Genomic DNA, 19,590 nt, shown 5'->3' with positions numbered 1-19,590 from the left:
CTAAACGTTACTAATTACGGATACTAGGACTTAGTTAGTTTTTGGACTACCGCTCTCTTTTTGTGCCGTAGTATCTTGATTTATTTTGCGAGGAAAACTCCGTACTTTTGAAGGATGCCTGTCATTCCTAATATGTTGGAGTGCCTTCAATTTCTTATGATACTGTGCAATACCTCTGGTGTGAAATAGTTGCTTCAAGCGCCGTGGCACGCTGCGGCGCGGCGGGCGGGCAGAGAGCGCGAAACGCGCCTTAGCGCCTACAAACCTAACAGAGATACTTCACGCATTGTGCAATGCCTGAAGTATCCTTGTTAGGTTTGTAGGCGCCAGTGCGTCGCCGCTCCGCTTTGTGTTAGGCTCTAATATTTAATCTCGAGGAGTGAGCGTTTTTCAACTCATGATTTTGAAATGTTTGCACCTCCTATATGGATTATTCTCATTTTAATTGATGAAAAAAAAATATGTTTTAAAGGAAAATATAATATGTGTTTTGTAAATATTAAGGTAGTTCCGTATCAAACTTAATGATTTCCAAAGCACACGAATTTCCACACAATTTCTTTTAGCCTTTTACAGCCAATGGCGATAAAGTGTAAAGCGCGGCGATAGGAACTATAGCCCGACTGTATACTTTCTTATAGCTTCGTATAGCCCGGCTATATGATTTGCCCCGCTTTCTACAGTCAGCTTTATGATTTTCAATAGCCTTCTTTAGTCGGCTATAAGAACTCCTATGGATTTTGAAACGCAGCTCCTATCGCCAATTTTTACCAAGGTAGTGGTACTATCGTTCTTTTTATGAAATTTTTCTTTAGAATCAGTCATTAATTCACAAATCCCCGCACCTTAAAACAGGCCCATTGTTCACTAAAGCGTTTTCAATTAGTTGCATGGAACGCAAGGCAGACAACATGCAACTATATCAAACTATCTAGCTCCGACTACACGTGGGACGCTGTTCTGTCCAGCTGACTGATTCCCTTAACTCCGTATTTCGCACTCGATAATTTGCAATTGAAGGGACCGTAGAAAAATTCAGATTGATGAAAGCTTCTGATTCGTGAGCAACAGACATACCAGCCAGCATGCACAACTATTCGATTTACTTTTATGAAACCAAAGGCGTAATGCGTTATCTCTTTGGCATACTTGTACACGGAGAAAAAAAAACTCGTGCGTGGGACCCGAAGTTTAGGTTATATGGATCTCTGAAGTTTTCAGATTGAGCATCTGAACACTAGGGGTTCGCAGTGAACACCTTAGTAATCGATTCTTTACCATAGCTTCAAATGGCGGGATATCGATAATCGATCATTCACGTCACGCCACTGATTGAAGGGACCGTAGAAAAATTCAGATTGATGAAATCTGCTGATTCGTGAGCAACAGACACACCAGCCAGCGTGCACAACTATTCGATTTACTTTTGTGGAGCCAAAGGCGTAATGCGTTATCCCTTTGGCATACTTGCACTCTAATAAACTCGAGGTTTGCCTTCAATGCCGCCACGTAGGGAACAGACATACCTAGGAGCGAGAATAGTTATATACTTGAAAACACACATTTTTGTTGCGAGGGGTATTTGGTTTTAGCTAGGGGTATATTGGTTGTTGGGGTAATGTAGCATTACGTACTTAATTTAGGGCTCCGTGCTCGACCTCACAAAGCTCGGCTGCTCATCACGCCCAAGATCTCAGACTCCATCCTCACTTTAATGAGGAAAAAATTTCCTTGAAAAATCAAAGCGAGCGTCCAAAATCGCGGGGTGCAGATATTCTCTGACATAAGACAAGCATAGAGTCCGAAAGTTCTTCAGGACAATTTTGGTGAAGTTAAGACGGAAAAAATGTGTTCGCGTAGAACATTTGCGTTTGTTAGGTTAGGCTAGGTTAGCTCAATTCAGATGAGATAAGAAAAGTATTCAATCCTCTATTATAATAAAGAATGGATGGACATTAAAACTAAGGGAGGTCTCCTCGCTATTATGGGCTCCATGCTCAAGCAAAGAAGTAAAAAGTTCAGAGATGAGCATTAAGTTCAAGATCTTGGACGAGATGTGCATTAAGTTCAAGATCTTGGACGAGATGTAACATAAATCTCCACAAGATTTGATAAAAGCGATGAACGTTATTCTCAACCATGAGCATATTGGCTGATATCGTCCTCTCTAGGTTCGCCTTCAATTTCGCCGCATAGGCAATAAATGGACCAGATAGCACAAATCAATTGCCTACTTTCAGAGAGTTAATCGAAAAAAATTTGTGCCGGCAAAAATCAAACGCTGCTTGTAGGCTATGCCCAATTTGTGTCAACGAAGCTTCAGAGTCAGATCATGTCTTCCACTAGAACGACTCTGGCGCTTTGGACCCACAACGTCGTTGACGTGAAAGACATGGTCTGCCGAGATGACTGGATCGCAAGGCGATGGCCTCTGCTTTTAAGTGCTTCTTAATGTGTGAGTGCCTCAGGTTGAGGAGCACTGGGCTCGAGCATGTGTTGAGGTAGTCTTAAACCTGGCGCTTCTCCAGCTAGCGTCTACATTTCATTATCAAAATGCGTGAGCATGAAATAAATTGCATAATTTATCCGGCTCCTGCGCAGGCCGAAACTGCTTACACCAATCATTCGCAGTTTATCATACCCTCTGAGATTCATCTTAACTCTCGTAGGAATCAACCTCCCAATGCAGTTCTTTCCAGTTTCGGAGGCATGTCTGAAAAAACAGAATCCTATTATAACCTCGAATCGCCTTACCTCTCATCCGGACTAACTTGAAGAGGTCCAGCGTTTATTCTGCATCCGTTAATGGAGACGTTGCATGTGTGAGGGATTTGCGATTTGACCATTGCTTCTTACGTAAAAGTTCGCGAGAAACACGATGGTGCCACTGGTTGTCTCTGAAATCATCTCCCAAGCTCAAAAAAAGCTCTCAAAATGATGCTAAAATGTAGGGGATATCCCACCCTACCCTGAGAGTCCACTTCTACATCAAAACAAACTCTCCATGCAAAGATATGGAGCAAATACATTGGCAGGGTTGCCCCTTTATTTGGGGACTCCAAAACTGAAAACACGGCATCACTACTAATGTATTTGCTCCATATCTTTGCATGGAGAGTTTGTTTTGATGTAGAGGTGGACTCTCAGGGTAGGGTGGGATATCCCCTCCATTTTGGCCTCACTTTGAGAGTTTTTTTTGAGCTTGGGAGGTGATTTCAGAGAAAACCAGTTGCATCATCGTGTTTCTCGCAAACTTTTACATAAGAATCGACGGTCAAATCGCAAATCCCTTAAACATGCATCATCTCCATTCAGCAAACGTTATCGCATAACTATCGTTTTGGTGGTCTTTTTTATGTAGTAAAAAAGTAGTCTTTACGAAGTAATCTTTAGAAGGTGAGGATAGGCCGCAAGACGGCTTGGAGTGAACCTTTTAATGTACTTTGAACCGTGCAAGACCACTCAACCAATGATAGTTATCCATACTGCATATTTTAAATAGAGCCAGCTTTAGTTTCCCGGGCAAAAAAATATGGGCTTTTAGATTAGAAATATTCGTATCTAAGAGGCTCAAGAGGCAGAGACACCGTCATAATAAAAGATAAGTAAATAGTTCAATGCACGGCTGTCAAGACGTGTCGCCAGGCAAAGCGTAGGATGTGATACGGAAAATCTGTCAAGATCTTTCGCCACGCTTGCCAAGCCTCGGTTATATTTTTGTCTGCTGAAGCCCTCCCCCTCCCCTATAACCCTTTCTCCCGCCTTGCGCCATTATTTTGGCGTCAAAACTGCAGATGTCTGCTTCATTTTCACCAAACACAATTATTTCGTCTCTCCTATGAGCTTCATTTCTTTTGGTTTTTTGAGCTGAATTAACTTCCGGTAGGCGCATTTAAAGGAGTGAATAGTTTAATAACAGTATTTGAAGAAATACTTGGAATTTTCCTTTTGTGCGTGTCGTTTTCTTTCAGTCAAAAATTTGTGGATTTTGAGGAGAATTTCAGTCATGAATAAAACCTCAACCTGAAGCCTGAAACGAACTAAAAATTTGTAATAGGCCAAAATGATCAGAGTACGTCCCGTGCGTGACACTTCATTAAAATTACACGAGGAGTTCGATTTACTTGTTAAAAAGTTCAAAATTCAATTGATAAGTAAGAAATTGGCACTTTCTGTCTTTGACAATTTCAACTTGCCGTCTGGCAAGAACCATAGTCTGAAAGAGACACAAAATATTTCGAGTAATTTGCAATTATTATTATTATTATATATTTATTTTATATAATGGTGATCTTTTTCTTAGAAGTTCAAAATAGAAGTGCTTTTTAGCAGAGGAGGGTGTTATAAAATATTTTGGTAGATCCAAATTATGGTAATTTTTCGAACGTATAATTTTGTTTTCAAAGATCAATTTAACTTGCGTTAGTTTTCGTTTTTTCGCATGTTTTGGAATTCGCGGACATCGGAGTTGAACTATTCTGATGTAAACTATAAACCATGCTTTCTTCCCTTCCTATAAATGGATTGTAAAATGTTCAACAAGTTTACCAAAATGTTCAACGTGAAATTTTGATAAAAATATTTATCAGAGAGAGGAAAGACCTCTACACATACGAATAAGATGAAAGAAAATATATTTAAAACCACTGTGACTCTTCCTTACTTCGGTGCTTAGATCGAGGGATGGACCACTACCAGACCTAGACCATAAGCGATCTGCCTAAGATTAATGGATAGTATTTTCAATGAAACATTATTGTTCGAGTTACTCTTTAACATCCTTAATCATTGCTGTCGTTAAAATTGAAAAGTAGGTTGTAGGTTTGCTCTCTCTCTCTGGCTCGACTTGCAAACTGTTTTTGTTAGTACCGAGCGAGTTTTGGCCAAATGGACTCCCTCAGAGTGCACTCACGGTTCACAAAAGTTTTCCTAATTTTTCCAAAACCTAACCGATTAACACGCATTCAAGCTTTGGACCGCATTACTCGTTTCCTTCGCAACACATAATGAGCTGATCCAAAAAGATTAAGTTCAAAGATAAGAGACTTGATTGCATCGCAATGTTGCAAAGATTCACTTGATAATATACCGATCAACTTTGAAACATTTACCAATATTGTTTTAACATTTTTAAGCTTTTTTTTTATTTTTCATTTAACCCAACGAATTTCTCTTCCTGTGAAACACATACCCGTCAACAGTGACGATTCTTGGAAGTTGCCGTATCTGAATTTTGTCCATTCAATTGTACGTATAAAACCATCTACACTTATCAAAATAGGTGGAACCACATAGAATCGATTATTTGTAAAGGATTTCAATGAGGGGAAACCAATTTTAGTAAGTAGAGTATATACCTATGCGCAGGGAGAGTATGAACATGTCAAAACATAGAGCTCATTTACGACAGCCAATCCTCCTAAAAGAAAAACACTAGAAATCTGTTGCTGTCAACCTTCGCCTCCAAATGTCGGACCATGACGGTCAAAAATGCTTTTAAATGAGCGTCTTTCCGTACAACCGAGGTTTACGCGGAAAACTCAGTCTTTTACGTTCTTTTATGATTTTTGAAACGATGAATGAACCATTTTGCAAAATTTGATATCATAGGTTGACTGCCCTTTTCGGCCTTAAGACTTCCATGACCTGATCAAACCTAGTCACCAAAATTACAGACATGTCCATACTCTACCTATTCAAGTACAAGAAAATAATACTAAGAAATGTGGCACGAACAGTATGTAACAAGGTGGTAAAAGGTTCAGCCCGCAGGGCTGATTGTTTATATTGGTAGACAAAGCGATAGACAAAGAAGACAATCGCATATAATGGGATCCTATTGGTAGCTGCAATGGACATAAAGCAGGTAGGCAATAGACTAACGGCAACCCACCAGAGACCCTTTAGTCGTCATTTTCTCCATTGGCCTATAAGAACCACCCATTTCAACCAATGGGATCGCTCCATTCGTACTCCTTTTGTCTTCTTTTTCTATCTCTTTGTCTGTCAATTTCAACTATTAGCCGGCAGCACTGTAATTCACTGGAGCTCAAAATTTTGCCCAGCCAATAAAAAATGTTTGAACTTTTTGGCCTCGTTTCCCGGAAAAATTGTGTGGATCCAGCACTATTTTACCACCTTGTTACCTACCCAGGTACTCTAATGGCAACTTGCGAGAATCGTCTGAGCCCTTTTACGATTCGGAATAAAGTTCCATACGAAACCTGACAACGTTGCCCATGAATTGAATCGATTATTTCCCAAATTCCGTACGCGCCTAAATTGCGAATGCGAGAAAAACAAGAAAACCCGTTTTCTTCGCTTTTTTGACAATTTTCGAATTCCAAAAAATGTAAGTTCTTTTAGAAGGCTATTTTGAAATCACAAAGGATTGATTATAGCACAGATAATGAAGTAAAAACAACCCCTCTACTACCAAAATAGAGATTGGCGCTCACGTGATTTGGAAAATAATCGGTTCAATGGAGAATTTGCACGCAAATTTTTTATTGCTTCATCTGAAAGTGCCTAAAGAGCTGATTTTGCAGTATTTTTATAACTTTTTTCGGCCATGAGAGATATTATAAAAATAGATTTAAATGTGAGAAAATGCGCCGCTTAATGTCGTCATCTGGCGGCATTTCCCGTTTAAACGCATGTATTTTAGCAGATTAGATCATTTCATCATATCTCCTGCAATAATTGTTCAATATATGAACCGAGGGTATCCTCGTGTTCAGCTCACTTGGTAGCAGCGTCCATTCAGAAACGGAATTCATCAAATTTCAGACACCTGCAAATTCTCCATTAATCACGCGGAGAAAAAAACTTCGTGCATGGGACCCGAAGTTGAGGTTACATGGATCTTTGAAGTTTTCTGATCACACATCCGAAAACTTGAAGTTGAGCAGCCGAAGTTTGGGTCAGACATCGAGGCACTTCGGTATGTACCGGAGTACTTCAGATGTGTGACCCGAACCCTTCGGTATATATCGAAGTACTTCAGATGTCTGACCCGAACTTCGGCAGCTGAACCTCAAGTTTTTAGATACGTGATCCGAAAACTTCAGAGATCCATATGACCTCAACTTCGGGTCCCACGCACGAAGTTTTTTTCTCCGTGCGGAATTCATCAAAATTCAGGACACCTGCAAATTCTCCATGAAGTCATTCTGGCTCTTACCCCTTGATTTATTTGACCATGGAGAGAGAGATGAATTTTAACGGATGATAATGTTGGTGATTTTCAGAGCCGCGGGAGTCTGGATCGCCGACGCGGCACCTGAGCAACGCGACCCTGTGTCTGGACTCGGACGGCGGGGGCGTGGGAGGCGGCGACGGGAGCACCGGGAGCAGCAGCAGCAGCAGCCGCTCCCACTCCCACTTCGCGGCCCGCACCCACCGCCCCGGCCGCGTCACGCCGCCCGCCACCACCATACCTCGCTTCCGCAAGTACACCATCGATGATTTCAACTTCCTCAAACTCCTCGGCAGGGGTAGCTTTGGCAAGGTAACTTACACCGGAAAAAAAAAGTCACGGGCTATATAGACGTCATCCGTTCCGGGCTCAGAAGTCGAAAGTTCCGGGTGCTGGAACCGTACTGCCGTGCCGAGGAAAAACGCCGTATGAACATCCAAGAGCAGCAGTGGCGTGGCGTGCTTTGCGATATATCGATTATTATGCCATGTAAACCTATGGTAAAGAATCGATTATTAAGGTGTTCGTTGCGAACACCCTGTTTATCGATCCTTTTCCATAGGTTTAAATGGCATAATAATCGATATATCGCAAAGCACGCCACGCCACTGAAGGGCAGGGTGGCATGAAACGTAAGAAAGAAATGAAAGATTGGACATTTCAGTGAAATATTTCATGAATTTTCACGAGGCTGTGAAATATTTCATATTTGTCAGGGGCTAGAGTGTGCAACCCGCACTCAAACACACAAAAATGGAAGAAAGTCACATTTATACCCTTCGCGAAACATGGAAAGGGACCGCTATTTTTCAAAACCTTTCATACATTTCTGAAATTTCATGAAATATTTCACGTGAAAGTTCAAGATTTAATTTTTCATGAAATTTTGCCACCCTATTCAAGAGTTGCGAAATTTCCTTCGATAGAATATTTATTTTTGAGGGAAGTTATGGATATTTTTCCGAGAAATTTTCAAGAACTTCAGGTAAAATTGCGAACAAAATCACCTGAAAGATTGGAAGAAAAATATTTATAAATTTTCCCGACGATTCTCCATTTACCAACGGAAACTTGGCAACGCCTGAAGGCTCATACGGCGTTTTTCCTCAGCACGGCAGCGTAGCTTCGGTTGCTCCTGGTGCAACGCCCGAAACTTTCGGCCTCTGAGCCTGGAACGCGGACGGTATGTCTATATAGCCCTTATGTTCGGCTCTCACGGCCGGAGTTTTTTTTTTTCAGTGTAACACAGCTCTTGAGTTCCACCGGGATTTGCTGTCACAATACTGTTACAGGGTGTCTACTGATTGGAAAAAGTGTAAAATATCAGGAAACTCGATTTTATCCGCTGGAAAAAATTTAAAAATTTACGGGTTTTATAGACATACTGTCCGTTCCGGGCTCAGAGGTCTAAAGTTCCGGGTGCTGGAGCCGAAGCTCCAATTGCTCCGGGTGTTTTCAACCTCTGAGCCTGAAACGCAGACGGTATGTCTATGTTACCCGTAAGCACGGCTTCCACGGCTGAAGTTTTTTTTCAGTGCAGGCAAAATCGAAAATTTCGGGTTAATTATCAAAGGAAATCAGGAAAATCCAAAATAAAATTTTAGCAGACACCCTATGTAAGCGTGGGCGGAAATTAGGGAGCCTGTTCCTCGCCAGAAATCTGCTTGACCCTTCCCAAGAAGTGCGATGAATGCCTATTGCTAACAAGTGCATGAGCATGACTCATCTTTCATAATGGAAATTGGAATTGGGTCAATTTTTCGGTGAGCTGGAACAGTGTAAATTTGCTTTCGAGGCAATTCATTTTTTGAAGTTTTCTGGGAGAAGCCCCTCGAACCTTTCTGTACAGCTGGAAAAATTCCCCGTACCCTCTTCCAGAACTAGGAGATTACCATAGTCGTAGACAGACTCCCATAGTTGAATCTTTTTTCGAGCCACACCCTCCATACTCCCTTGATGAGGTATCCTTCTGGCCTCCCCACTACAAAGTTCATACTTCCGCCCATAACTGTATGCGAGATTTCGCTGAAGAAAAGCTGCCAAATAAGATGCTTGATTGGGTTCATTCTGAGAAGAGACAAGTAAAGAGGCCCCCAGTGAAAGGGTTGCGTCACGGAGTTGAGCAAGAAGTGAGGGGATGCCAACTCCCTGAGGGGCTTTGGATATAGTACCTGTATAAGGGGAGGGGGGGTGTTGCCATCTCTGTGCCGCTTTCTGATTGGTTAGGCTATCATTAAGCTCCAAATTTGGCCCAATGTAAACAAACCCGACCCAGAGGAACACGTATTTTTGGCTGAGAAATGAGTGATAATCACACTCAAAGCTTAATTTTCGGCAAAAATAATAATCAAAGTTCGATCCGAATTCAATTCAGAAGTTGGATATAAAAAAATTTCTATCACATCCAAAATCACGTCTAGAACTTTGTAGAACTTTTTTGCCATATTGCTTGTTTACATTGGGCCCAAGTCGGAGTAGAGGGGCTGCGAGGTTTGTTTACACTGGTTCAACTTTGGGGCTCCATGATAGCCGACCAATGAGAGAGCGGCACACTTTTTCTGTTGTAAAAGGATTGAGATGGCAGTACTCTCCCGTATACAGGTACTCTAGTTTTGGGAGGAAAAGGTCTCAGATGGTTGGACGTCGCGGAACTCCGAAGAGCACTGTGAAGCGACTCTTATGTATGTATGTAGAATTTCGCGAAAAACACGATGGCGATGTCACTACTTTCTCTGAACTTCCAAGCTGAAGGAACTCTAAAAATTGAGGCCTTATAGAGGGGATCCCTCACATTACTTATCACTGTAACTGCATGTATAGGTAACGACAACTTAATTTATTTTTGTACAGGTACTACTGGCAGAATTGAAAGGTACAACGTATTACTATGCTGTAAAATGTTTAAAGAAAGACGTAGTTTTAGAGGATGATGATGTGGAGTGCACGCTGATTGAGAGGAAAGTCCTCACACTTGGAACTAAGCACCCCTATCTATGTCATTTATTCTGCACGTTTCAAACAGATGTAAGTATTGACCTTTGAGCGACATTTACTCTCCTCTTTTAAGCTCTAAAAGTTAAATAATCTCATTTTAAATGTGAAGAATTTCCGGCACAATCATAGAGGAAGAATAATTTCAAATGACACAAACTTCTGTAAAGATCCTGGGGAGTTTTGTCTCGAGGCGATTACGAGGAAATTAAAACCGGCTCAACTGATGCACGGTCAAACCAAACGGTTTTTTGGGTTTGGGACTCGAGAGAGTTGGGCACTCGAGGGTAAAGTGACCTACCCAAGTTCAAGACGCCTGAGATATTGTCCTATAGAAGTGCTGAATAGTACATTTTTGAACTTATTTTTATCACAGGATGAAATAAGCAGGGCACTCATCACAGGTACGGGTGACTCCGCCAAGTCACAAGAGACTTTTGACTATTGAGACGCGTGTATCAGAAAATAGTTCGCTTAACATTTTCAAACTAATTGTAAGCCGTGTACATGCGAGGCAGGTCACCCGTCTGTAACTTGCTGCCCTTTCACTTCGTTTGTTCTTTGGAAATAGAGAGGATCTTCCTTTCGTCGATGCACATATTTTTGTTCGCACAAATATGATGTGTTTTTATTTTATTTTCAGTCGCACCTATTTTTTGTGATGGAATATTTAAATGGCGGAGATCTCATGTTCCACATTCAACAACAAGGGTGCTTTGATGAGGGACGTGCCCGATTTTATGCTGCGGAAATCACTTCTGGACTCAAATTCTTACATAAAAAAGGCATAGTTTATAGGTAAAATAACTTACCATTTCAAAGTATGTTTTACGCCAAAAACTTTTTGAAAATCTAAGATCAAATGATGCTACAAACGTAAAATATGTTAATCTCTTTCAGGGCCGGATTTGCTTACTTGCCGCCCCGGGCCGCCTGTAATTTGCCGCCTCCTTCTCATTCGTTTTGAAACATCAATAAAAACCATCATGTGAACGTGCCGGAGGGGAAGGGGCTCATAAGACGCGTTCACTCGTGTTGGACACATTTTTTGCGAAAGCCCTGTCAACACTACTAGCAAAAGTTCACGGAACTTGGCGCGAAAGTTAGGTTCCGTAAACCTATCTCTGTGTGGACAAGGCCTTCCATTTATATGAAATGAACGAAAAAATCATGAAAGAACAAACATAAATGTGGTTTAATAATTGTAACTTCCGCCGCCGCGCCACGCTGACCGCACTGTGTTTGACGTAATGCGTGAAGTATTCATGTAATCTTGTAGGCGCTATGCGTTTCATGCCGCCCGCTGCTGACCGCGCGCAGCGACCGCACTGTGTTTTACGCGCAATGCGTGAAGTATTCACGCAGTCTTGTAGGCGCTAATATGTGTTACATGCCGACCGCCGCGTCGCGCCGAGGGTTTGTCCTTTTCATCTCAATTTCTCGTCATCATTGCTCTCTGCGCCGCGCCGTTCCAGGCTAAATTCCGTGTTCGGTCTCTCTCTTAGTCTTAACTGGACTAATGAAAGGTGCTGTCTATTGTATCACAGAAAGACGACAAAATTAGAGATATACCTACTCATAGGAAATGAGAGATTTTGCACCTTTTCTCGTTTGTAATTTTTTTTCTGAATCCGATTTTTCTTTATACCTACATTTAAAAAAATTGCAAAATTTTCCGCCATGGGCCGCGGCCCATGTGGCCACCCCCTGAATCCGGCCCTGATCTCTTTAAAATAATAACCCAGCGATGGCCTGGATCGAAATTTCTGGAGAAAAGTGTAGCTTACTGTAAAACATCTTAGAGATGATTACTCAAAGCTAACCAGTTAGTTCCTCAAGAAAAGAATATAGAGTACATTTTAATAGATTTGATAAACCATGTACCTTAACCACGAATAATTTTACTTCGATTGCTAAACAAATATTTCTTGAATTTCCACCGGATGCTTTCATACGGAAGTAAAAATCAAGGCAATTTCTAACTAATAACAATAACTTACAGCGCACGTATGCCTTATAGTCATCTCATTTTAGTTTGTAATATTAACCTCAACAATTTAATATTGATATATTTTCTTGAGGATGCATTTATGCATGAGCTTACAGACTCGCCACCACGGGCTGAAAATAATAAATTTAATGAATCGATTCCAAGTCCTAACCACATCGAATACTTTGGTCTTCATTCAGAATCGTAATAACTGTATCCCATTGCTTACGATACTTTGACTGACACGTTAAAAATTTCATTCAAGCACGGAAATTTTGATCATAAGAATTCGAAAATTTAAAATGTAATAAATCTAACCTAACCTAGGTTTATGCTTTACATGAAAATATCTATGTTGAGGCTCAAACTAAAACTAAAGAACTCTCTGCTTCAGGGATTTAAAATTGGATAACGTGCTATTAGATTTCGATGGACACGTGCGAATAGCAGACTTTGGAATGTGCAAGCTCCAAATATACCTCGATAGAACGGCTGATACTTTCTGTGGAACTCCCGACTACATGGCTCCAGAGGTAAAACATTCTAAGTATTGGATATTTTTCTTTCTTTCCTTCTTTCTTTCTTTCTTTCTTTTCAAATAGACTTTTTCTTCTCCACCATTTTTAGGGCCAAAATTATTAATTGAAAATTACTGACAATGGTGTTCCAAAGTTGTCAGCACGCTGTACGAAACATTGAAAAAGTACCTCCTCTGAAATGGATTCGCAGACTATCCTCCAAGGGACGGAGGATTCGTTGAAACTACTCGAGAAAAATTTGGCAACCGATTTCCTTACCGTATGGAATTTTTGGCTACCTCAGTGGCATTTGTAACTCAGCATAGGAGATACATGATTGGACTCATGATAGAAAATTACCTCTCTAAAGTCAACTCAAGTCGTTTCGTTTATTTACTCCCCTTCTATGAAAGTGGAGTGTTTTACATTTTCAGTTATATTTTCATTACGATTCATAAATTAATATTCGCGTTATAGTTAAAGTGATACTGTTTTCATTTTGACTCCGAAGGACGATGAACCAAAAAACATTATTAGCATCATCTTTTGGTAAAGTTTTCAAGGTAATGATTGAGGCCATTTCTCTTGTTGCAGATTATAAAGGGACTGAAATACAATTGGTGCGTGGACTGGTGGTCTTTTGGTATTCTACTGTACGAGATGCTGATCGGTCAGTCTCCTTTCAGTGGATGTGATGAAGATGATCTTTTTTGGTCCATATGCAACGAGCAGCCGACTTACCCGCGGTATTTATCTGTGGAAGCAAAGAAAATTCTTCAAGAGGTTAGTTTTTCTCTGTACTTATTTTCTTAAAAGAAGCTTAATTTTAACAAAATTCAACAATTTTGCTGAGCTGTCTTTGCTTAGCGCAGTGCCGTCGTGAGGGTTAAGCAATTAGAGCGACAACATTGGGCGCTGAAGTGTGCCGAAGACGCCAAAATAAAAAGGAGAGGAGAGAAAAAGGAACGTAGAAAAAGTAAGTAGAAAAGAACAGGATTAATGGGAACAATGAAGTTAGAGCACTGACATGGAGCGACAGGCGCTTCTTTGAATGGAAATCAACCTTTGGAGCCTAATTTGTAAACACACCTTTTGGTGGCGTGATGTCTTGTGTAACTCTTTAAAAAGAAGGCGCTCTTGTTGGCGCAACTTCCTGATGAGAGGGATATTCGTAGACGGCACGTAGCCTTGGAGGCCGAATAGTTGCATCATTTAAAAACCCAATCAATGTGTAGGCAGCGTAGGATCGGGAGTAATACGGTTGCTTGAGATAATTATTTAACGAAGAGTGTCGACGCATGAGAAACGCCTTCATTTTGAAAAGATACTTCCTAGCGTGGCCTCAGAGGCCGAATAGTTGCGTCATATAAAAACCCAATCAACGGTGTATCGAGCACAACCGAGTGCTTACACACATCAAATTATTTGACGCAGATTACTGAAAATACTGGTTTATACTCATGATCATAGCAATTTTATGATAGTGGTTCCCAACTCTTTAATCTTTTTCTTTTTGTTGTTTACCATTCCAGCTCCTTGAAAAAGATGCAAGCAAGCGATTAGGGTCGGTCGAGACAAACTCTTTGGGAGAAATTACAGAACACGTATTTTTCCGAGGTCTTGATTGGAACAAACTTGAGAGACGTGAACTTACGCCTCCTTATAAACCACGAGTGGTAAGGATTCCTCTTTAAACTTTATGTATTATTTTATTTTTTTTTTTTTTTTTTTATTTTTTATTTTTTTGTATCTCAGATGTGTGAAAAGTTAAGAGACGAGGTCCGAATACGTCTCTCCCATCCGTTTTTTTTCCTTTAACGTCTGATTCTTTGTATGATATATTTTTAAACCTATATCTAAAGCTCGTAAGTACCGACCTTACATACAACCCACGGGGCATGTTTTTTTTTTAGCAAGCCTCGGGTCAATATGACCCATTTAAGGCATCTTGGGCATCTAGATTAATCCAGGATAATGAAATAACAATGAAATTAAAATACAGGGAATATGAGGACAAAATGAGAAAAAAGAAAAAAAAATTGAAGCAGAAAGTATACCGGCTGGCCACTTCGCCATTATTTTTTCGCTGTGATTGGTTAGGCTTTCACTCCTCGAAACACTTGGTCATTCCGAATCATTAAAAATTTAACAAAAACATTAAAAAGATCCATGATCCGAGATAAAGCATGATTTTTTATCATAACCTAGACATCTCTAAAGCCCTTGATGTCCTGATCATTCCTTAAATGTTTACATCGTGTTCATCTGCATATTTTTTACAGACCCATCCTCTAGATGTGCACTATTTCGAGAAGGCGTTCACACGAGAGAGGCCGAAACTCACCCCGATTGACCGCGCAATTTTACAATCTATGGATCAAACTCAGTTCCAAGGATTTAGTTACACAAATCCAAATGCCACGACAGACGGTTGAAACCCGCCACGTCATGAATTCGACAATTTCCTTCACAGAGCAACACGACCGTGATTGCTCATCGATTCAAGAAGATATTTTTGCTAGGTGCAGCTGAGTTTTATTTTCAAGGCGATACAGCTCAAAACTAAAACAAAAATGTCTTTTCTACAGATATTTGTGGACAACTTATAACGTTGATGTAGCTGGCTGGTTTCACCACGTAAAAATTGGTTAAAATTAATTTTTGTTTTGACAAGTTCTGTTTCACAAAAGTGGATTTCGGACACATGCAGGTGAGACTTTTCCCATTCCAAGGACCAATTTTGAGTGAGAGAACTTCTCAGTATTAATTCAGTATAGCATGCTCTCCGATTTCAACATATATATTTATGTGTAAAATTGAGAAACTGTGTTTCTTCGATTGCAACGTCGTAAATCACATTTGATTTTTTTGTCACACATTGACTTATATTTGGGGCGTGTCCTAGGATCCGATAAACATACCAAAAATAAGCATTATTTAAAATTACAATTCCTACTGGGGTGTATACTTCTTAATGTATTTCAATTGAAGTTTGCTGCTCTACATCATGTTTGGTCGACTATTATCTGACCGTAACATGCATTATTTTTGTAAAACCGATGATAATATCTGAAATTTAGATTTAAACCAAGTCTTGTAACTCGTGAAAGAATGGAGAGCATGCAATTTTCCCGACAGGAGCCATCTCTACTAAAAATTAATACTAAAACAAATCCGTCCAATTATTCAAATAATATAATTACCATACTTCATATTATACTTGGGAATACCTACAAACATAATTTGTCGCTAAAGTAGATGACAACGAAAATTAATTCGCAATAATTTTAAAATATGAAGTATTTTTCTTGGCTCACAGGAATCTTTTCATCTTCTTCCACTTCGATAACGTTTTTGGATTTTATCTCATGTCTTTTTGAAATGCTTTTCTCCCCGTTTTATTTATTGCGCAAGGACTGTAACCAGAAGCGAACCATTCGCGTTAGGTCAAACACATCGACAAATATCGATGAGAAAACTGCGAAAACGTGTAACTCGGTTTGTGACACTGCAGAATTCCTAGTATGATTTATTTTCGATGTTTAAAAATACTCGACGTCATTGGTTAAAAACTGTCTTGATTTTTCCTCCCTTTGTGAAAATGTCAAAGAAAAGTAGTGTAAGTTTGTCCTCCTTCAATAAAATGCTCTGGGAGCGGAGATTTTAAGACATCGCAGACGATTAACACGTTTTTGCAGTTTCACCATCGATGTGTCCGGGAGTCAGCAGTTGCCACTAAATGCGAATGTAATGACATGTTTTAACAAAGAGACACGGGAAAATATTTATGAGCCTCCACGACTTGAAATGCACGTTCGTTTGAGATTTCTGCTCAACCTCAAGCAGGAACTTCATAATTGAATCCGTTTTATTGATAAATGACCGAGCATACCTCATCCAAATATTTACAGTTAATTTGTAACTACACCTGCATTCATCTTCGCTGAATCAACAAATTTTGTAATCCTGATAAAATGATCAGAGCAACTACTCGGGCAAAATAGTAATATGCGATGCCAAATGTTTTTAAATTGTTTTCTTTTCTTCTTTTTCTTTTCTATTGCAATTTCTTTTGATTTTATCCATGTTGAATTATTCTAATTAAGAGAAAAAAATATTCATATTTTTGATACTGTAAAACTCGAGTCACTAATTCTACATTAAGTCATAATTATTTTTTTCATTTTATTTGAAAATTATTAATTTAAGGGGAGTTAAACAAATGAACTACTGATAATTAAATTTGTAGAGGAGTATCACTTATGGATATTTTTCTATTTAGGAGGGTCATCTTGAAACTATGATGGATCTTATATGATGTCACCCGGTGGCACAAAACCCACAATGTAGGCACAGTCGGGTGACGAATGTACCCAAAAGTAAGTTCTGAACTATTTTAATAAGAGGAGCAAAAAACCTGAACTCGCAGGCATAATCTCACTTTTTGATGCAGTTACTTTTGAAGTGTACCAGATTGCAGAGATATTTAGCTTTTTTGCGCCCACTTTCTCTTAAACCGTGAGTACGGGCTCGTATAACAAATAAAACACAAATGCATTGTTGGAGATATTTTAAAATGCGCATTTTTATTTTTCAATATAGTTTTCTCCTTTTTCAAAGCACTTTCCAAAGCATGACACTATAGTTTCTTTAGCAATCCAGAATCAAATTTCAAAGACTGTTAGAGAACTGAGAGTATTGCTCATGAAACTCTAACGATATTTTTCCTTAACCTTTCTTCCTATTTCAGAATGCTCTCTTTATCACAGTTTTTGAAATACTGAATAGTGAGGCTTACTTTTGGGCATATTCTTACGAGTGTTGCTAAATGGACTGCATTTTGCAATTTGAAACTATAAATTCTGGCTCATCTGAAAAAACACTTGTGTGCATAGGGAAAAACTAATGGCACATACGTCGTTTTTAAACCGGGCTAGAATTTATAGCTCCTAATTGCAAAATGAAGTCCAAATGTGGCATATTCGAGGTTTAGATTCCCTTTGAAGATCTCCAGTAAGAGTGTGCTGCATAGGAAAGAAGAAATGACATGCTTAGCAGCACAAATAAACAAAATTCCGAATTTTACACTTTACTTCATTGTAAGCGTTCAATTTTTGGTTTTCCTATTTTTGTATTGTGATGTTTAGTCATTTTGTTTATAACTATTAATTTTTTCAACTATTTATATATAAAGTCAAATTAAGTACTTACTATTACAATTATCGATTTTATGTATATGTGATTGAAACTAGAAACATTGAAAGCATTCTATGTATGTATAATATTTGTACATATGATTTGACGTGTAATTTAATGGTTACTATGCTTTTATACATATTAGATAGGTAATAAATTCATTTGTAATAATTATTTTTGAAATGATGCTGTATTTGCATGGTTTACTCCTTCATGTGCCTTGATTTCTTCTTTCTATTCTTTTCTTTTCTTTTTTTTTGAAATATCCAACCGGAACCGTCATTATTGAAAGGCATTTTCAGGAGTTGGTTTTGATAGAGCGACACAGAATACTTTAATAGATGTTAATTTCATTTGAAATCTGGTAACAATAAATGTCCATATATTGGAACTTCCACCGGGCTTTAGGAGTATACTAAATTTATGCCAGTTTCGCGAAAGTCCTCGCATGAAAATATTTCAGCTAAATTTGAACACCGTCTTCTCATGATGAAAATTTTATGGCTCTTAATTTTAGTACACTTGTGAGAGGCTTATCAAGGGAATTTAAAGAAGTATGTTTACAGCTTAATTGCTCAATTGATATTCCATTTCCAAAATTAATTCCGGATATCTACGGTTGCCTGATGATGCAAGATATACTTATAAACTTAATAAAAATTCAAAGTACAGACTTATGCAACCATGCACGAGTATTTATCTTGTTAGTGAAATTGTGAGGCTATTTTTGGATCAAATCTGGCGTATTGACAAGCAAAGTTGGCGAGAGACTTAATTCATTGCAGGTTCATTAAGATTTAAAAGAGCTTCTCTGGCGTGTTCCTTATTTTACGCCAAAACACATGGTGCAGTTCCTTCGTTTGAATAGATATAATATCTTTAAAACGCACAAGGAATTGATGAACAGTATTCATCAGAAATGCATCCGGAGAATATATACATGATCCGTCTTTCGTTACCGTGCACTTACAAAGGAGGTATCTCGCCTTCATTGAAACGATGATTGAAAAGAAATTTGTGAATATGTATTTTTCTAGATGAGGATTGATTGGACTGCATTTTGTAATTTTGAACTATAAATTCTGGCTCATCTGAAAAAAACTTTTATGTGCATAGGGAAGCTAATGGCACATACGTTGTTTTTAAACCAGGCCAGAATTTATAGTTCCAAATTGCAAAATGTAGTCCAATTGTTCTTGGGAGAAGTATCTTTGTGATGGTATACATGCATCATGGGTAGAACCATTCGACCTTTAATAAGGATGGACTGAAGGGAGATAATACCTTGCTCCTTATACTTAAGCTACTATTTTCAGGAAAAATTCCACCCCTGTTTCGCATTATACAAGTAACAAATGCTGTCATTTTATCCTTATGGAAAGAGTGGAAGGGGTGATCACAGATAAAATTAGTGGAAACTGCTTGAAATAACCTTTTGCGGAAAATTAAGATCCGATTCCATGGTTCATGGTAACCATATGCTTCACTACTTAAAGCCCGGGCTCAAGAATAATTTTAAAATTCACTTGGAAACTTCCTCCGTTTAAATATCTTCTCGTTTCCAAGACTATTTATACCGCCAGGAAAAAGGAGTTCGTGAATCAGAAATTATGATAGGGTAATCATTCGGCAAACTATTTATTTCACTAAATTTAATTTTTTTTTTTTTTTTTTCATTTTTATCAGGGATGCGTATC

The 19,590-nt window shown here is 39.0% G+C and overlaps 1 protein-coding gene across 6 annotated transcripts in view; it reads left to right on the top strand.

Moving 5' to 3' along the window:
* The window catches only part of LOC109035592 (uncharacterized), a 33,521-nt gene extending 17,952 nt beyond the window's left edge, over nt 1-15,569 (top strand). For all 6 annotated transcript variants that reach the window (XM_019049286.2, XM_019049284.2, XM_019049288.2 and 3 more), the window contains 7 exons: nt 7,251-7,510; nt 10,049-10,222; nt 10,833-10,987; nt 12,574-12,712; nt 13,292-13,480; nt 14,230-14,373; nt 14,980-15,569. In XM_019049286.2, the coding sequence (XP_018904831.2) occupies nt 7,251-7,510; nt 10,049-10,222; nt 10,833-10,987; nt 12,574-12,712; nt 13,292-13,480; nt 14,230-14,373; nt 14,980-15,132 (1,214 nt within the window). In that variant the 3' untranslated portion in view covers nt 15,133-15,569. The remainder of the gene's footprint in view (nt 1-7,250; nt 7,511-10,048; nt 10,223-10,832; nt 10,988-12,573; nt 12,713-13,291; nt 13,481-14,229; nt 14,374-14,979) is intronic.
* The last annotated feature ends 4,021 nt before the right edge of the window (nt 15,570-19,590 follow it).

The sequence above is a fragment of the Bemisia tabaci genome, chromosome 1 (assembly GCF_918797505.1).
Source record: "Bemisia tabaci chromosome 1, PGI_BMITA_v3".
Taxonomy (NCBI): domain Eukaryota; kingdom Metazoa; phylum Arthropoda; class Insecta; order Hemiptera; family Aleyrodidae; genus Bemisia; species Bemisia tabaci.
This window is presented reverse-complemented; position numbering and strand designations above follow the sequence as displayed.